Genomic DNA, 20365 nt, shown 5'->3' with positions numbered 1-20365 from the left:
CGTACGTGGTATGAGTTTTAAGTTTCAATTCTTGTGGAATAGAAGCTTTAGTTGTCCATAAAAAAGTCGATCAGGGTTTAATAAATACCACTAGTAGTTAATTAAAAATTATTTGTTTTCATTATTAGAGTTTATTTTTCAAAAAAACAATAAGTATAGAAATAAATGAGTTGTGTTACCAAAATTAAACTACAAGTATTTACCAAATATTTTGAGAATTTAAACCGAACAAAATAGTTATTGAAAAATTAAAACAAATGAAGCCCAAGTAATTTTAGACAAGAATAGATGCATGTAATTTATTATTATTTAGCTTAATGAAACTTAATTTCATTCCCACCCATATGAGTGAGATTCGAACCCTAAACATCTTATTTTAATCATAAGAGATTTTATAATCTCAATTATGTGGCACTCGTAAATAATGAAAATGAAAAGGATTGTTGGATAGTTTTCAGGGGTCCGGCTACGGTGCAACTGTGGTACCGTGCCACAGTTGCATCCAACCGTTGGATGCACTTAAATGAGTGGGATCCACTACCATCCAACGGCTGGATGCAACTGTGGCACGGTACCACAGTTGCACCACAGATTTTCCCAGTTTTCAAGGGTTAAATTAGAAGTGCAAAGTGATTGGACTACATTTATATTATTGGGCTTATGTGGGTATGTATATCTTCACTGATTGAAGTTGTTTAACCCCTCGATTTTATCTCATAAAATAAGGGGGAAATAAGGGAGAAAAATGAAGATGCATTGATGAAAGTTTTTTTAGGCTTTTTAATCGTAATGAGATAAATTGAGGTCGATAATAATTTTAGGGATATTTCAAATATTATTATTTCATGAAGAGGATAATCTAAAACGAACCGTCATTTTAGCAAAAGAGGTGATGTTTGGTTTACACTTTAATGTTTTATTAAAAGTTTTATGATTTGTAATAAAAAAATGGGGTCCAATGAGATAAAAATGCGGGGTTGAATAGCTACACTCTTTTGCAAATCAACCCATGTTAATGGGAGATTTATGTGTGTCAAATAGATGGTATTTGGGACTTCATCACATTCCAATAGCTCTACTCTCAATATAAACCTTGTTAGATCTAACTTTACTGAATCGAGAGATATTAACGATATTATAAAGCATCATCATATTTTTCCCACACATTTTGTGTATTTTTAACTCATTAAATAAGTTTTAGTTAATTTTAAACATACGAGCATAAGTGATGGAAACATTTTCGACTCAATTTTTAAATTGAGGATTCCGCATTCTCGTATGTAATGTGTGAAATGTTTAAAAATAGATTTAGTGAAAATAAAAAATTAGAAATGACCCTAACTAAGTTTTTAAAAAAAATTGTTCATATGCACTGTTTGAAAAAACATAGAGTAAAATTTTATTTGTTTTTTTACTCTTTGTTCCATAGGAGAAACTTGTGTTGCAACTGTGGTACCGTGTCATAATTACATCCAGTCGTTGGATGTCAGTAAACCCCACCAATCTAAGTACATCCAACGGCTGAATGTAGTTGCACCATAACCTGATCTTGTTACATATACTAGTAAAAGATTTTAATGGGGAGAGTCCATGAATCAAAATGATGCGTGTACTCACAAGTCACAACACTTCATCCTTGAAAGCTGAGCCTTCAAAACGTGCATCATGTACTCTATGCATCAACTTTTTACTTTTTACATACCGATGCCGGTGACAGACAGAAACCGAGGTAATTGTAATTTTGTATTTGTACAAGCTCACTTGCCGTAAATAATTAAATTGGACTCTCTTATTTAACCTTATGGTGGCGGCGAAAGGTAAAAATGATTGCTCGTTCTTTAATTTGTTACCTTTGTTTATTCAGTTAACTTGCTTCGAATTTCAATTGGTGTCCTTGATAATTAGTCGTCTCACACTGAAACCATATTGCATATGAATTAATTTGACAAACTTCTTTTTCAATTCAACTAATCCTATAGTTTCTTTAAAAAATTAGACAAGTGCGGGTTTGGTAAGGATCAAGGATTGTGTGTGTATGGGTTTAAGAGAATTGGCCCAAATCCAATCCCTGTCTGTCTCAGTTCTCAAATTGTCTCGAGAAAAAATTGTGTGAGACTGTATAATGTTTTTCATGTGTAATCTTTCTCAATAAAGTCGGTTGATTAGGATAAAACAGTATCCTTTCGGAGCCGTACAGGCATCTTTTGATGCATACGGTTCAACAAAACTTGCGAAAAACAAATCAATGTGTAGCTCCTAGCCCCTTTCCTTTCTTTTTTCCTCGCTTCTATCGAGGGGCTTTTCTTTCAATTTTCAAGAATGATGAGTTTAGCTGATTTTCTAGACTTATGATATTCTAGTATAAAAAAATAATTCACTAAACTTATCGACTTATCGAACTAACTTTTCATTGATGTATTTTTTCATCCTCATCTGATCTAATACATTCAATAAAATAAATCAAATATTTAATAAATAAAAGCTAATAATATATTCTCAAAATAATTTATAAAATAAATAGATTTTATTAAAATTTAGGAAATATTATTAGAATACTTGATTTTTGGGTATAAGTTTAAATTTTGATGTTGACAATTAAGCCAACTTTATTTATTTTATTTACAATTAAAGTAACTTTTTCTATTAAATTGGAGAGAGTAAGAGAGAAAAACACTGAGAGAGGGTCCTAATCCATAATAAACACGTGATCACATGAATCTCTCCCACTTATATGGCAGTCGCATAAGATCTCGCACCATTCATTGTATTTTAGTGGGGATTTCAAACTATTGTCTCGTGCTATGTAAAGTTCTAGTTGTAAATTAAAAGTTGATATAGTATTATTTTATAAATATGATTTTAATAAAATAATAAGGAAATTGTTTAAGGTACCGTACATCTAACCCAACATTTGTTACTGATAACATAAAAATAGAATTTAACAAAGATTACATGTCTTACTGATAACAATTGTAAGGTTGTATCGTAATAAGATCCAAATAATAAAAGTGAGTTGACTTTTTAAACCCTCAATATCAGTGCCAAAGTTACCCCAAAGCTTCCAAAAAAAGGATAAAAAGGGAATATACACTCCTACTCCTAGTCCTAGGTGTGTTATTTTAATTTCTTATAATAATTGGATATCCAATACAACATAGTTCTACAATGATTTTAATCACTGCATCACATCAACCATTAAAATGCTAAGTGCTTACTTTTTAAAAAAAAATAATTTTTGAATAAATAATAATAATAATTAAATATAAAATAAGAATTACGACATAGTTAATTAAGGACTTTCTAATAATTTGTAACAATTTAACTCACTTCGATTATGATTTCAAGACAAAGTAAAAACATTAATGATTATCTTATTCATTTTGATTCTAATTCCTACAATTTAAGTATTAAACAACTTATTTTAATTCAAATCTTTTATTCCAACCCACTCTAATTCCTACTGATTCTGATTATTGTTTAGTAAATTTACCATAGTTTTATTGTCGGAGATAAATTAAATATAAAATTAGGATTCTAAAAAAAAGAAAGAAAGAAATAGTGTAGACTACATTATGACTTGGTCAAGTCAACTTTTAAATAAAATATATTAATTGTCCCATCTCGTAACCACTTCCTTTCTTTCATTCACGAGGTTAAAATGAGAAAGAAATGATGCCCAACTAGCGTGAGCCTTTTCATGCGTTACATATACATACCACGTTTATCATAATAGATGAGGAACAAACGGATTATTACTTTTTCACGCGCAACTCTGTGACTCGCACTACATTCCATTATCTCGTGGACCATCGATCTTATACTTTACTCGATTCATGTTTCTCTAGAAGAAAATATATAAATATTGTTACGTATTGGAACCTCCTTTATTTTGTAGGCAATGGCGGCTATCAATAAAATAATAATAAGGGTAAATATTTGTTTAATTTTTATATTTTGAGTTGAGTGTCTTTAATGTTAAATATATGACACTCCTATCATAAAAAGAAGAAAAAATAAGGATAAGAATATAAGATATTTAACTATAAAAATATTTTTAAATATTTTTAAAAATATAAAGACTAAACCGAACTTAAATTAAATTATAAGAACTATATAAATATTTATCCTAATAATAAAAATAGTGCGATTCTTTCGTACACAAGCAATCCTTGTCCACCCATCTCTCATAGAATAAGACAAATACATTTTGAGCTTGAGTTTTGTTCTAAGAAGATCTTAATCTATAATGAAGAGATGATGGAAGCTTCTTGAAAAGTAAATTTTAAGTCAAAGCCAAATTAATTCCTCACAAATTTAAGTATAACTTCTTTCTAAACTAATAATATAAAATACCATCTATGTACGTGTTTAAGAAATTCTAGTTCAAAAACTTGAACTTAAATGAGTACATTAAAATCTTGTTATCATTTTTTAAAATTATATTGCTCTCATTACAAAATAAAAGTAAGAGTAACGTTTTACACTTATACAACTAAAATATGTATTTATATTTTAACTAACGTAGCAATATTGTAAAACTATTAGTACAAGTTCTAAGTCAACCACGATGTCTTTACTCTCTTGACTTCATATTAATTATCAAATAAACACATTTATCGAGGTTTAACAAATATACTGATCACGCAACCTCGTACCCAATTTTATGCTTCGCGATTGTAGAAATTTTCTATCAACAATAATAACTGTAAATAACAACCATAACTCGACCTCATACTCTAATTCAATTTGTCTTTTTTACCCCTCTCTTTATGCAAATACTCTTTTGCCTTTTCTCAATGAAATCATTAAAAAAGAAAAATCAAATCACATAACACTACAGCCTCTTTATCGTACAAGCAGTGTTACAATTAATTTCTCCTATTTTTCCCATTTTCACCATTTGATGTTATCTATATTAATTTTACTATAACTAACTTCGAAAAAAATAAATTAAACCCCAGCAGAATCAGCTTACCCTATAAAAAATTGAAGTGGACGCACTAAAGCGCACCGTTTTGGAAGGGACTCCGCACTCGTGACACAGAGGAAAACGACATGTGAGAAGGGGAAAGCTGCGTGTCAGATAGCAACAAAAAAGTTGATATCCGTACGCTTTCCACTTGTCGAATGATGAATCAGAAAATATCAAACAGTGCTTCATCTCCTCGGTGACTGTATCATGGCTCTGTTAGAAAAAGCAGCAGAACTAGAAGTGAGATAAGAATCCCTCTAAAATCGTAAGTCACGTGCCGAGATAGCGGTGAATTGCAGGTCAGTAGGGTCAAATCCAACAGATATAAAATAAGCAGCCGTTTGGATTCACGACGTACAGATGCGTGTGATGTTGAACATTTCAACGGGATACGCAGGACCTTTTTGCATGAGACGTGCTGGCTTGGATGTGTTGTTGGCTTGTTGCAAATACACCTTTGGGTTGCGAAGACTTCAACGCTGAGTCTTGATTTTTGTTTAATATTATATAATAAAATTCATTTCCGTTACTATCATGTGGGGCCATCAACCTTATGTTTCTTTCATTTATTCTATTCTATCACAGAGCCAATTTCAAAAGTTAGTTATTCGTGAAAGCGTTTTTATTTGAAAGTACAAACTTCTATAACTAACTTCAATCTCACGACATCCGGGCGGGAAATTTCTTTTGAGCTTAAAAATATGCGGTTCGTTACTCCGCGATTACGATTCTCTTATTATCTGAATTTTTATTATAAATTAATTATAAAAATAAAAATATAATAAAAATTATTCAGATCCTATACGAGTGCAAGCCATAAAATAAAAAAATAAAATTTTTTTTATATAATCATAATTTTATAAGTTTCCCCAAATAATTCACCATATTATTTAAGTCTTTACGTCATATTATTTTATGCATCATATTTGTTTAAAAGTCACAACAATTTATAATCATCACCAACAAAAACTCGCAACGATTTTATACACAAAATTTGTTATATTTATGTATCGTATAAAACTATCATGTCATATTCCGAAATATACATGCATATATAAAAGAAAAAAAGTACTTTCACATCTTTCATTTAAAAATTTACGTATTTTAAAACTTGAACAATTTTTTAAAAATAATTTCCAATATTCACTAAATTGGTGACAACCATAATGATAAACTCTCACAATAAATCTCATAAAAATCACCAACTCAAAAATGGTAGATCACGCATCATTGAACCACTGGAAAGCGGACATTAATAACGTTACTATAAACCAAGTAAATACAACTTGAAGTTAAAGATAACCGCAAAAACAATAAACACAGGTCAGTGCTCCTGAACATATCATCATACTTCTTAATGACGCACCCCATATCAAACTAACCCCAAAATCGACGCTCACAAGCTAATCGACATTTGACATACTCCCAGAGGTGTCAAGCCCACATCACCACATAAGCTATTGTTTTTTTAAAAAAAAAAAATTCGTTCACGTATTTTCGTTCCACCTGAACAACTTCAGACGTCGTGGCCATTGACTGCCTTAATTAGACAATTTTACCCCCAAATAAACCCTCTACTTCCATTAAATTACATATTGTATGAGAAATTTACCCCTACACCAGACAAACTATTTAGTAAAATACTTTCCGAATGAAAAAGATAATGAAAAACATTGTAAGATAAAAATGTTTATGTTTAAAGTTAACTTCTTTAACGGGAAAAGGAGTGAACATTTCCAAGAGGTCTTTAGAATATAAAAGCTTTAGTCTCCGCTTGGCTTAACTCCTTTTTTTTTTTTTTTTCTTTTTTCCAATTATTTGTTACTTGAAAACAGCTATCTTCATACGTTGCTTCACTTTCCTCTAGCCTTTCAAGTACCAGAACCAGATCTCCGGCATTGACTCTGGTCTACGGTAGGATGCTTAAGAGTTATTATTTTTTAATTGTTATTTAAAGAATTTTTAATTTTTTCTGTTATAATGTTGTAACAACAGAAGAGAATAAAGTGGCATTATATGAGGAGATTACTGAGAGAATCTGCAGGGATTTTCTTGTATTCTGTTGTGCCAAGTGAGAACGTATTTAATTAAAGTTAAATAAATAAAATTATTGTATCTACAATTTTGTGATCTCCTTTAACAAAAAAAATAAATTAACAAAATTCTGTTAACTGTGATTAAGCGAGTTCATCATGATAGAGCAGCTGGGTTATGGATGAGAGATCTGTCATCCGTAAGATTATAGAACAATTTTTAAGTACTTTAAAAGGAATTGAGTGAACTTTGTTTCCGGTCTTTTAGATAGACAGAGCTGTCACCAACCTGTTTTGCAGCATTTTATTTTACAACAGCTGAAATTTTTTTTTCTTATGTTGGTTTCAGCAGGATACTTGTGTACGATGAGATTGAGAAGCAAAGAAATCTCGGCTGGTAGATGGCATTTCACACACCGGGATTTGCTTTTGATAGAGACTGAAGCTTATTGAGCAATGTAAAGCGAGTTTCTGATAGAAAGAAGCAGGTAAGCAAGAGAACAACTTGCATATTTTTTTACAAGATTGTAAAGCCAAGCAATGAATAGTGGGACACCAGGTCAAAAGGAGTGTGAAAGTCAGGGTTCATGGACTCCGGCAACCCCTTTTAGGCCAATTCAGCCAAAACCTATGCCGATCCATGCAAATGATCAAGCCAACCAGCCAGACCAACCAAATTGGCAAGGATCAGAATGTTTTTCTTCTGTTTGCAACAAAGACTCTCAATCCAATACAGCGGTTATTCATTTCAACTCTGCCAATAGTGAAGATACAAACAGAGGGGTTAATAATGCAGAGGTTAGTTCAGCCGCAAAAATGGGTGTTGCCTGTGACACAGTTGAAGCATGCCGAGAGGTTTCCATTGACCCCTTGGCTGAATACAGAAATGTGCCTTTTGCAAGTCTATTGGCTCTTGCTAATGCAGCCTCACAAAGAAATGACAACACCGCAGCAGGTCCTTTCCTTTCCACTCACGAGTCTCAGATTGACATTGACCTAAGTTTTTGCCCAGTGAAGAGCATTTCTAATTTCAATCAGACGATGGGACTAAAAATATAAGCATAATGCTTGCTTTTGACAACCGCTTTTTGTAGTAGTCATAGCTTTCTATTCAATATGAGAGTTCTTCATGTACACAGGGGCACACACATAGATAGGAAGAGATCTATGCAAGAAGGGATGTTAAAAGATAAACTGTAATATAGCTAGAACAAATGGGACAATGGGTATATATAGGACACAAGAATCAGCAAAGAAATTCGGCGTTGAATTTACCCTTGCACCATATCTCACTAAGTGACCTCCCAATCACCATGCATCGACTGTAAAAATATCTCCTAAAACTTTTGGCATCATCTGTTAGAACATTGAATTAGAAATTATATTTCCTGAAAGACCATCATAGTCATCAATAGTAACTTTTACTAGTAAATATAGCACCTAACTTCAACCATGAAACTTACAAATTTTGTACCTTTCAGTGAATCTAATATGTTGAACGGTTGCTCTGCAGATGAAGTTTCCATTTCACACCAACACTCCTGTGATCTTAATTCCCATCCTGGAACAATGCCAGACAAATCCTGTCTCCCAATTATCTCTAAGTTTGCTCCCATCACACCAGATAAAGCCATCGGAGTCAAAAGCAAGCGAATTTCTGAAATAGAAAATTTATGCTCTTATGACAGAACTAACCAAGAAAAAGATGAACAGAATGATGACATTGCTGCTAAAAGAGTCGTCTCCAGTGGAATCCTGGGCAATGAAGAACACTTAGAGCTACTTACAGATGCATCAGTTTCAGCTGTTTCCACACAGATAAAGGAGAATCACAACCCTGAAGAAGGAGTTGCTGACCTCAACAAAACACCTCAGCAGAAACCAAAGAGGAAAAAACACAGGCCAAAGGTGGCCAAAGAAGGAAAACCTAAGATCCCAAAGAATTCTAAGGATAATGCAACAGGTAAGCGGAAGTACGTGCGAAAGAAGGGGCTCAACAACGGCTTAACATCTGCCCCAGCAGAAGCAGCCGCAGAATCCACTAACCTGAAAACACATGAACTTGCCATCGAGTCATGCAAAAAGGCCTCAAATTTTGACATAGGACTGACTCGAGATGAAAAATCTGCTTGCAAATCAACATTTGATTCAGTTTCAGTATCACAGGAGGAATTTTGTCAGTCAAAATCTACCGGGCAGCTGTGTAAAGAAACTGAAGTGATGACTCCAAATCCAGTGATAACAAAGATTAATGGTTCTAAACAAACTCCAACAGGTAAAAGGAAGTATGTAAGAAAGGGAATTGGCACAGAGAAGCCTTCCCCACAAGACGCTGCAGCACCCACTGACATGAAGATGTTTGAACCTACCAAGGAATTCTGTAGAACCATGGATTCTGGCATGCAAGAACAGCCTAGAGATGGAAACTTTAAATGCAAGTCTAGCTTTGATTTAGTTTCAGAGTCACAGGCAAAGGACCTTTTTATGTCGACAGGGCAACTTGGCAAAGGAGATGCAGTGACAAAGCCAGTGACCCCACAGCCTAATCATTCTAAAGAACCTGCCACAGGAAAAAGGAAGTATGTGCGAAAGAAGGGACTCAACAAAGACTCAAAATCTACCCCAACGGAAGTAGCCGGAGTATCCAATGATCAGAAGAAACTCAAACCTGCCAAGAGGTCATGTAGGAGGTCCTTAAACTTTGACATAGAAGGACAACCTAGGTATGAAAACTCTTCAAAATCAATCTTGCAACTTGGAGAAGGAATTGAAGTGATTGTCGAAAATACACAAGGAGGCATTGCCTATGACCTCACTTGTTCAGTCAATCGACCGATAAAAGAATACATAGCATCACCAGAAGGGCAGAAACAGACTTCTGATTCCAGAAAAGAGATGATTACAGATGGCATAGGTCAAAGGACTGCTGATAATGGGGAGGGAAACTCAAAACAAGTGATTTTACAAACTGATGGTCAATCATCACCAAGAAACCTAATTGGTTCTAAATGCGGCACCTGCACAATCGCAATTGAGCAAGGACAAGCATGGGAGCCAAAGAGAAGGAATTCTGATGCAATCAGACAAGCAGACACCAGCAGCTCTAATCTGACTGGGGTTCACTACCTCACTTTACAAGCATACAAGGTGCCTGAACCACATTTTCCAAACATTTACAAGAAAAGGAGATCAGATAAGGGGCAGAATTCAGCTACATCTAGCACATCATCCTGTGTGACTGCTGCAAAAAGTATCTTACTGGACACATGCTCTGAAGGAGATGTTAGAGCAGATTCTAATGTATCAGATCAAGAAAAACAGAAAACGCTTGAGAATACCCTTGCTTTAAGTCCAGTAGAGAGACAGAAAAGAAAGAGATCCAGAGGTCCTACTCGAGTTAGGGATTTGGCTTCACTGACCAGAATTGCAGAGTGCGTCATGCAACAAACTTACCATGGCAGTCGAGGACCATTGGATAGTGATAAGCAACATGTTGGGAATTCACAAAGGCCTCAGACATGCATAGAAGCACTAGTACCAGAGATGCACGAAACATTGGCTCGAAAGAAGCGTACAAAAAGAAACTCCCTTGTCAGTTCAATATCCTCCAACAGTAATGAAGCACAAAAGCACCAAAAGATCATAAACAATCACCACCAGTTCTCTTCCAACTTACTAGGTACGTTATGCAATCATTGACTTTATTTTTCCAGGTGAAAAAGAAAGCAATTTTGGCTAACAAACTATAATTACGCTATTGATAAAACTATCCATTTTGTCAAACGGTACTATTATTTCATATAAGCCATTTAATGCAGGTATTCTTCCAGAATTAACGTGGAGGCAAATGTTTTCTGTTGATGCAATCGTTGAGCAATTACAGCATTTAAACATCAATAAAGAAAGCAGTGAAGATCAAGAGCAGAATGCAATTGTACCATTCTATATGAATCACGAGCAGAATGCACTTGTCCTTTATAGCAGAGATGGCACAATTGTATCATTTCAGGATTCATTTGATCTGGTCAAAAAGCGGCGGCCACGGCCAAAGGTAGAGCTAGATGAAGAAACTAACAGGGTATGGAAGCTTCTAATGCAAGACATCAATAGTGAAGGTATTGATGGAACTGATGAAGAGAAAGCAAGACAATGGGAGGAAGAACGGAGAGTGTTTCATGGTCGTGTTGACTCGTTTATAGCCCGCATGCATCTTGTGCAAGGTAGCAATTCTCTTCTTTGATATCCACCTTCTGCTAGACTTAAGAGTGCTTAGGGTCCAATTATTGATTCGGTAATGTGGAACAAATGGCTTATTATACTTTTTATACTGTAAAACCATCCACAAACAATCAAAGAAGACTATAGTAATAAGATATAAAACTACTGTGATCGCCTACAGGAGAGAGAATGATATACATTTTTGTGCTTTTTGTTCCTTCAGCTGTACAATACAAGTCACAAAATCAAGCCAAACCACCTTCTTACCCTTTACTAATTGTTAAAGCCAGTAAGTTATTCATCTTCTACATATCCAAAACTACTTTTCTCAATATCCACCACAGGCAATTTCTAGTAATTGTGAATATATTCCATCTGGAGTATCTTAAGTAACTTAATAAATCAAAACCAAAATACCTCAATAGCTATTCTACAGAAAAAAATAACATGATGACGCCACTCTGCTCCAGAGACAATTTCCACTAGTGAAAAAGCACATGGCAGTCAAACCATCTGCATTGTCTAAGTTCCAAACAGTTAAACCAGAAGCCAATAAGTATCGCAACAGGAAGGCCATATGTTCTCATGTACTTGGAATTATAACTTAAAAGACAGATAAAAAAAATTAGCTATAAAATAGACACCAAAACCCATTAAATGTTTTGCAATTCGAGAACTGCAAGAAACTTCAGTCCATGGGTTTTTGGAGATTTTAATTTCCTTTTTCTACTTGCAGAAAGATTTGCCTTTTTTTTCTCACCCACAATGAATTTAGTTAGAAGTTTATTTATAACAGCAAAATGTCATTTTCACAGGGGATAGACGCTTCTCTATGTGGAAGGGATCAGTTGTTGACTCAGTGGTTGGAGTATTTCTCACCCAGAATGTTTCAGATCATCTTTCCAGGTGCACTAGAATTTCTATGATATTTATTGTTCTTTGAGAACTTTATGAAATTAGAGGAAAGACAGATAGAAAACCTCTTACTTCATTCATTTGATTGTTTCAGTTCTGCATTCATGTCACTTGCTGCAAATTTTCCACTCAATTCCAAGCAGAAACCATGCCATGGAGAAGAGATTACATCAGTAATTGAAGAACCAGCGGAATACGTATTGGATCCAGAAGACACTATAGAATGGAAAGAAAAGATGTCACATCAACCTGTTTGTGACCAGGGTTCTATGACACTTCATGGTACTGAGCTCGGTGAAGAGAGAGAGGTTGTCAGCAGCAACAATTCATTGGAAAGCAGTACCAGTGTTGTCAGCTCAATAAATGAGTCAAAATGCAAGTTGATGAATTCTAGTGAAATTTACCCAGAGACATATAACGATGTACTTTCATCTCCAAATTCCTTGGACTCTTCATTTGCCCCATTTGCTGATGGGACCATATCAAGCTCCAATAGCAACTCAGATGCAGGGGACTCAAGTAATGTACCCACACTCAACAGCTTTAATGGCTCAAACTCTTTTGTGGAGCTCTTACAGATGGTAGGATCAACCATGCTGCATGGGAATTACAATCACAGAAATGGCCATATGTCATCTGATGAAAACTCAAAGGATGAACACAGCCAGTTCCAAACCCTGGAGTCCAACACCCAAAGAGTGAAGGTCAAAGATATAGATGATCCTAAAGTACTTTCAAGAGTATCAAGTATTCCACCCAGCAGTTTCCATCCATGTCTAACCCAAGATTTATCAGTGGAAGTAGAATCCTACGAGATGCGCAGAGAAGAAACAAGATCTTCTGGTATTTCTGATGTGACAGACAAAATTGCTTTAATGCCAGAATTTGCAAGTCAAACTACTGATGCAACTAAGCTGATTGTTGCTGGCCCAGAAGCACCAAGGCATGGAAATAAGCAATCAAGAAATAGCATGCAAGCCAACAAGAATAGTATTGCACAGCATGAGAGTGAATTATTTGGAGATTCTAGATTTGCTATGGAACCACCAGCTCATGCACAAAAGAATGATCTGAATTTGCCAAAAATCTCCAGTGGAAGCATAGATGCTATAGAAAGCCACAATGCACTCTATAACCGAGAAAACACTCAGCTGAAATCATCAGTATCAGACCAGAATAAGTATGATCATTCCTTCAGCAAGGAACTTAATGGTATTGATGATGCTACATCAAAATCAAAAAGTACAAGGGTCAGCAAGGAGAAACAAAATGACTTTGACTGGGACAGCTTAAGGAGACAGGTGGAAGCAAATGGAGGGAAGAAAGAAAGACCAGAACATACCAAGGACTCATTGGATTGGGAAGCTGTAAGATGTGCTGATGTTAATAAGATTGCCAACACCATCAAGGAACGTGGTATGAACAACATGCTTGCTGGACGAATAAAGGTAGAAGTATAAAGTTCCATGACAAAATATCTTGAATAGGTTCGGGCACGAACCAGAAATAGATAACTCTTCAAATCAAGCAATTTTAATTGATAAATCTATGCAGGATTTTCTTAACCGCCTGGTTAGAGACCATGGAAGTGTGGATCTTGAATGGCTTAGAGATGTTCCACCAGACAAAGCAAAGTAAGTCCTAGGGTACATATTCCTAACTCTTCCTCAAAACAGAGGACTAAATGAATTTTCTTCACTATTGGTAATACATATCATATCAATATGCCGGAAATGTGTTTCACTGAAAAAATAAAGCATACAACTCTGTCTTTAAGCAAAAAACTAAAAATTACTAAATACAACTTGTTTTTGTAGAGAGTATCTACTAAGCTTTCGGGGATTGGGCTTGAAAAGTGTGGAGTGTGTGCGACTTCTAACACTTCACCATCTTGCTTTTCCAGTGAGTTAATAAATAAGCCGCAGTTACATCTAGAATATAGAACAAATAGAATAGATCTCAATTTTATTATTTAATGTTAGGTTGACACAAATGTTGGACGTATAGCTGTAAGACTCGGCTGGGTGCCACTTCAGCCACTGCCTGAATCGCTTCAGTTGCATCTTCTAGAACTGTAAGTATCAAGTATACATAGAATTCTGATGCAAATAATCATATGTTCAAAACATAACTGATAATGTTCTTTTCCTTGCACAGGTATCCAGTGCTGGAATCCATTCAAAAATATCTATGGCCTCGACTGTGCAAACTTGACCAAAGAACACTGTAAAGATAATTTAACTTTGTACTTATTATCCTGAATCCAAGATTTGTTTATCTCGTGTATAAATTAGCAAGGAAAAGAAAGAAGAAACAGTTATTCTTGTCAGTAAGTGCAACTAATATGTTGAAATGTATACTCATAGGTATGAGCTGCATTACCAGATGATAACATTTGGAAAGGTGTGTTGTATATGTATGCATTAAATTTGAAGTTGTTCTCCTTAGTGATCAGCAAGCTATGGCTAAGACGACAATACTGTTTGACATTTATGCAGGTCTTCTGTACAAAAAGCAAACCAAACTGCAATGCATGTCCAATGAGAGGAGAATGCAGGCATTTTGCAAGTGCATTTGCAAGGTTTGCACATTCCTTTTCTGTTTCCTAGCTCTAGGACCGCATGTCATTAGCACAAATAGTGCTGATAAAGCATCAATCACATTTGTGTTTAACACCACCCAGTACCGTCTTACTTCATTGAGGTAATCTGCAGACAGGGAGTTGTCATACATACATACATACATACATACATACATACATACATATATATATATATATATGAATATTTTTCAGTATCTAAGAGAACCTTTTCATAGATAAGGTTATGAAAACCTCTTCCATGATTATAGTGTGAACTAAGACCTACCTGGCATACAATTAGTAAAATCTGATAAGTTGACTCAGAAATCATTTCATATACAGCTCAAGACTTGCACTTCCAGGGCCGGAGGAGAAAGCAATAGTGAGTGCAAATGAAAATAGAACAAATACCCAAAATCCTGCAATGATGATCAATCAACTACCTCTTCCTCTAACTCATGCAACCGATCTACCAGTCGGAAAATTAGAAATTGCTGTTAATAACTGTGAGCCTATCATTGAAGAGCCAGCGACACCAGAACCAGAGTGTGTACAAGTATCAGAAAATGACATCGAAGATACATTCTGTGAAGATCCAGAAGAGATTCCTACTATCAAGCTTAACATGAAAGAGTTCACTCAGACCTTACAGAATTATATGCAAGAGAATTTGGAGCTTCAAGAAGGTGATATGTCCAAAGCTTTAGTTGCTTTAACAGTGGGAGCAGCATCTATTCCTGCACCCAAGCTTAAGAATGTGAGTCGTCTACGAACAGAGCACCAAGTGTAAGTACAAAGTCATTGTGAAGCTCTAAATTAACTGAATAATTCTGATAGATGTAATATATTTTAGCAAAGCTGGAAAAGGGAGGAGAAAACAAAATAAGATTATGTCCACTGGATTCATCACAAAGTATAGAACTTACTTAAACAACAAATTAACGGTTAATGGGACATAATGCCTAGAATTTCTTTTAGAAAAATTATTAATCAAGCATGGCTATGAAATTCAGAGCTGCGGCGCTAAAGAATGACAAAAATTTGATGCAGAACCCCATTGAGTACCAAAAACAAATAATCCAACTAAACTAAAACTAATACAACATTGAGTACCAAAAACAAATAATCCAACTGAACCCACACTAATATACCAAGAGAAGGCAAAAATCTTTTATTCACTATTCTTAATTATCCTGCAGGTATGAACTTCCAGATTCACACCCTCTTTTGCGTGGGGTAAGTTTTTCGCATCAAGTAAATAGGAATACTAAGTTTACAATGTTTTTTCTACTAATTGCTCTTTCCTCAAATTACAGATGGAAAAAAGAGAACCTGATGACCCAGGCAGATATCTTCTTGCCATATGGACACCAGGTGAAGAAACAATTTGTATAAAACAAATTGCTTCTGGCCAGATTGACAAAAGATGATTTTGTCAATACGACCACTGAATTGATGTGTTTTGAAGCCAAGATTTGAATTTTGCTAACTGGTTATACCGAATGCAAAACAATGCTCATTTTAGGTGAAACGGCAAATTCTATTCAACCACCTGAAAGTAGGTGCAGTTCTCAAGAACATGGCAAAATGTGCAATGAGAAGACATGTTTTTCATGCAACAGTGTTCGGGAATCAGAGTTTCAAATTGTTCGAGGGACCATTTTGGTGAGCATGTGCATTAAATAGCTATGTGTGACTATTCTGAAGAACCATGCATATCAAATGTGAACCAATTTTAGCAACCTTTTGTGAACAGATACCGTGTCGAACAGCAATGAGAGGAAGCTTTCCCCTAAATGGCACATATTTCCAAGTTAATGAGGTAAATTAAAATAAAATATTATTTCAATTTCTTTTCCACTATTTAAACTCATACTTTACCATGTATATCCTTTTAACGCAGGTATTTGCAGACCATGATTCTAGCTTGAAGCCCATTAATGTTCCCAGGGAGTGGTTATGGAACCTACCTAGGCGGACTGTGTATTTTGGAACCTCTATACCTTCAATATTTAAAGGTAGATATTGCTGAAGTGGATAAAATAATAATTGCTTTGAGGTCAGACAATGTCATTCAACCTCCATTTTTTATCTGTCAGGTTTAACAACAGAAGGAATTCAGCACTGCTTCTGGAGAGGTACACGAAAAAGTTCTTTAACTTTTCTCATTTTAAGTGCCAACAGCGTAGTTGTTTTCTTAGGTACTCTACAAATGACAGACCTTTCTTTTTTCCTTTTTTTTTTTTGGGAGAAACAAACATCAGACCTTAAAATGCCTAGATAGACACCTAAAGCATGCATAACAATGCTGCCTTTCAAATGCTGAGAGAGAACAATATGAGTTGCCCTGAAAAACCCAACATAGCTTCTTTATGATTCATATTTCATCAACTCGCGCCAAAATGTGCACAAGCAAACCAAGGACAGTATATCTACTCAATTTAGCAGTTTCTTGTTTCTTTCAGTGGTAACACTTAGTAGAAATAGAAAATTATTGAGACCCACCAGGATTGCTAATCTATATCTTGGCTCACGTATCCTCTCCAAAAGGAAAAAAAAGTTGAATTTTCAAACTCACAGACTTCCTACCTTCAACTTAAAAGGCCTCGACTCAATCATTTCATAACACACTGGGTCTTCTAAGTTAATCTAGGCCATTTCACTAAGGTAGATTTGAACTTAGCTAAAGCCAGAATAAGTTTATATATGTATATATCTCTAGTAAGGACATCCTTACTTAAACATGCCACTGGAAAAAAAAAAATCAACACATTGAAACCATGAAATTTTGTGTGCGCCCGCGCTTTTAAGGGTACAATAACCACCAAGATTAATGTATTATAGTCCCCTTATCTTCATCCAAAGAGATTGAATTCACTAGGAATGAGATCTAAATTTCCACTTATGAAACAGTAGGAGTCTAGTAGCCCACATCAAAAGCTAAAAGGGTCTAGCTATCCATTGGGGCAAATCTCAGAGTTCTGAGCGTCTTTTTACCAAATATAATCATTGCAAAACAAATGCAACAAATTATTTAATCACTTCAAAAGTAGAACACAATCCCACCATGTTTAAGGGGATGGTCAACAGAAAACATATCCTTGGGGGCAAAGACCCCTAGAATGGTGTAAATCAATAAGATTTTGATTGTCCATTGTCTGTAATACGAGATACATTCCTTCAAACAAGGGGTACATATAGATATTGGTCCAAACCTGAACTTCTATATGCTTGCCCAATTTTACTACTTATGTCAAGAAGTACCCACAGAACTTTTGCTGTAGAAAGTAAGTACTGATCCTGAAGTTAATACCTAGATACTAGAAAATTATAAGTAAATGCTCAAACCTGATATTGAATGTTTTTCCCTTTTTTTCTACTACTTCAAAAATAAAAAATACAGATGATCTGAGTTAATAGGCCTTATGTTGTAATATCAGCTACCTGCTGAAACTTGGCTGGAAATAATTTGCAGGATATGTTTGTGTGAGGGGATTTGACCAAAAATCACGAGCACCCCGTCCTCTGATGGCGAGACTGCATTTCCCAGCAAGCAAGTTGAACAAGGTACCAGGTAAAGCAGATGCAGATCATAAGTAGACGTCAATGCCAATGTTTCTATGTATGGAGAGAATGACCAACAGCTAGTGGCTCACCGTTAAAAACTTGCCAAATTTTCTCACCCTATGGGTGCTCGTAGCGTGTTCATGATTTAAAAAGTCTATAGTTACCTAATGGCGTGCTCAAATTTGAGCAATTCTTCTAATTTTTGGCAACATTCGTGTGATGTGTCATGTGGTACTGGATAGCTATTACTTTTTCACACATCAACACAGAAGAGTACGTAATGTAACGAAATTGAAAAAATTAGAGAGAAGGCTCATGAGCAAAGGAGTCTAAACATCTACATTACTTTAATGCATTGCAATGATCATTTCTGGATCATGTATATATTTATATATATGAAACAGCATTCAAGAATAGTAAGGATAAAGAGACAGGATAAAACTCACTGAGAATTTTGTGCTGTGAACAATATATAACCGATCCTTTCAGCTTCCTAGGAATTGTTTAATGTGAACTTGGCTGCAATTCAGATTGAACTTTTAGTCAAAATAAAGACGAAGAGCTCATTTTCCAAAAAAATAAACGATAAAATTCATTAAGAAAAAATATATATATCTAAACAAACTTCCAAATTTAAGATCGTATAAAACCTCACAATTCTCCAAAAGAAAATTCGCAACAAAATCATTCAGCTGTATTTTTTTTCATAATCAATGAAGTTCCTAATTTAAACCCAAAAAAAAAAAAATCGTTTACTTTGGTTACCACTTACTCGGAAAGAAAATAGTCGTATCAACGTAGATGCAATTCGATCTGAATATAAAAGAGATTATCAAAGAAAACATGAATTCTAATCGGAACAGATAAAATCAAACCTCAAAATATCATCGATGGAGTATTACGATGAAGAGAGCAAGAAGGTATCTGTGAATGTGAGGGGTAAAATTAAATCTGAAAATGCTGATGATGAAGTAAGAACATAGCTTTGAATTTGAATACTGGTGTGGTGAAATGAAAAGTAGAAGACGGAGAAGGAGAGAGCAGCCACTTGCATCGAATATAGTGGAGGGAGATGAAGTCGAAGAGTGCCGCCAAATTTTTTTCGTGAAGTTTCCCTCCTAATTTCTATTGAAAACTGAGCGCAGGGTGTTTGAACAGACGCGCGGTACGTGGCGAGTAGTGGGCCCATATGGATTTGGCGAGGAAACTGACGTGGTGAGTCCAGTGTATCCAACTGTAATTTATCACAGTCATAACTAGCAAGATATTTATAATATTAGATACGTTATTTTAATTAAATTTGACGATATTTTTAATGGGAGATTATTTACACTTTAACAACAATATTTCGACCGCTTTAATTTTAGTTAAATGTGTAATATTATTAAAATATTCTTAGAGTAATTTATTACAAAAGGCCAACTTAATTTTATTAAATCAAAAAAAGATATTCTTATAAGTCTACACCCATTCAACATAAATTGTGGCACATCTTAATAAAATGGAGAGATTAAAAGTAATCAACTCAATAATTCATTAATAAATCTAAAAGATTTCAAGTTAGTTTTCTGTATAAAAAAATAATTCTCTGTGTAAAAAAAATGCTTAAAACAATCACCCATAAATAGAGTTCTTGAAATATTAGAGAATTTTGAATATAAAAATCTAAAAAGTAATGAAATATCCTTTATGAGATGTTTTCATGTTATATACGCATGGTGTGCAAAGTTAAAAACAAAAGAGAGAGAGAGGGGGGGGGGGTATTTTGGGATCTTCTTGAGTGTATATAGTAAAAATTTATAATCCCATCTCATTTTAATATCATATAAAAGTATTTAACAACTTGAATTGGTAAAATACTTCCTCAATCCTCACTTATTCTTCATTTAAATTGAAGTTTTGAGTCTTTTATGACCATGAGAGGACTACAATTTTAAGATAGGTCCAAAACTAAAAGTAGTACTTTGTTTGAGTTTTTTAATCGCATACCTTATGGGGCGCAATACCGCGAGTGACAAACAATGAGTTGAGGCTTTATACTCTCTACAGCCCCCCAAATCATAACTTGCACGTGCGACG

At 34.8% G+C, this 20365-nt stretch overlaps 1 protein-coding gene across 4 annotated transcripts; it reads left to right on the top strand.

The window, feature by feature from the left end:
* Nucleotides 1-6694: 6694 nt before the first annotated feature.
* On the top strand, nucleotides 6695-18485 carry LOC102612881 (DNA glycosylase/AP lyase ROS1). 4 transcript variants are annotated; one of them, XM_015531521.3, is made up of 21 exons: nucleotides 6699-6886; nucleotides 7355-7493; nucleotides 7565-7960; nucleotides 8519-10684; nucleotides 10824-11225; nucleotides 12039-12129; nucleotides 12233-13586; nucleotides 13693-13772; nucleotides 13956-14040; nucleotides 14121-14212; nucleotides 14296-14364; nucleotides 14505-14541; nucleotides 14637-14719; nucleotides 15062-15505; nucleotides 15919-15955; nucleotides 16036-16093; nucleotides 16245-16384; nucleotides 16476-16541; nucleotides 16623-16737; nucleotides 16819-16857; nucleotides 18195-18485. In XM_015531521.3, the coding sequence occupies exons 3-21, from the start codon at nucleotides 7636-7638 to the stop codon at nucleotides 18317-18319; spliced, it is 5808 nt and encodes a 1935-aa protein (XP_015387007.1). In that variant the 5' UTR covers nucleotides 6699-6886; nucleotides 7355-7493; nucleotides 7565-7635; the 3' UTR covers nucleotides 18320-18485. The 4 variants fall into 4 exon arrangements, with proteins under 4 accessions (XP_052299076.1, XP_015387007.1, XP_006481894.2 ...); XM_006481831.4 differs by having other exon boundaries at nucleotides 7358-7960; XM_006481833.4 differs by having other exon boundaries at nucleotides 7355-7960.
* The last annotated feature ends 1880 nt before the right edge of the window (nucleotides 18486-20365 follow it).

The sequence above is a fragment of the Citrus sinensis genome, chromosome 6 (assembly GCF_022201045.2).
Source record: "Citrus sinensis cultivar Valencia sweet orange chromosome 6, DVS_A1.0, whole genome shotgun sequence".
NCBI lineage: Eukaryota > Viridiplantae > Streptophyta > Magnoliopsida > Sapindales > Rutaceae > Citrus > Citrus sinensis.
The sequence above is the reverse complement of the archived record's forward strand: the minus strand, read 5'-3'. Positions and strand labels throughout refer to the sequence as shown.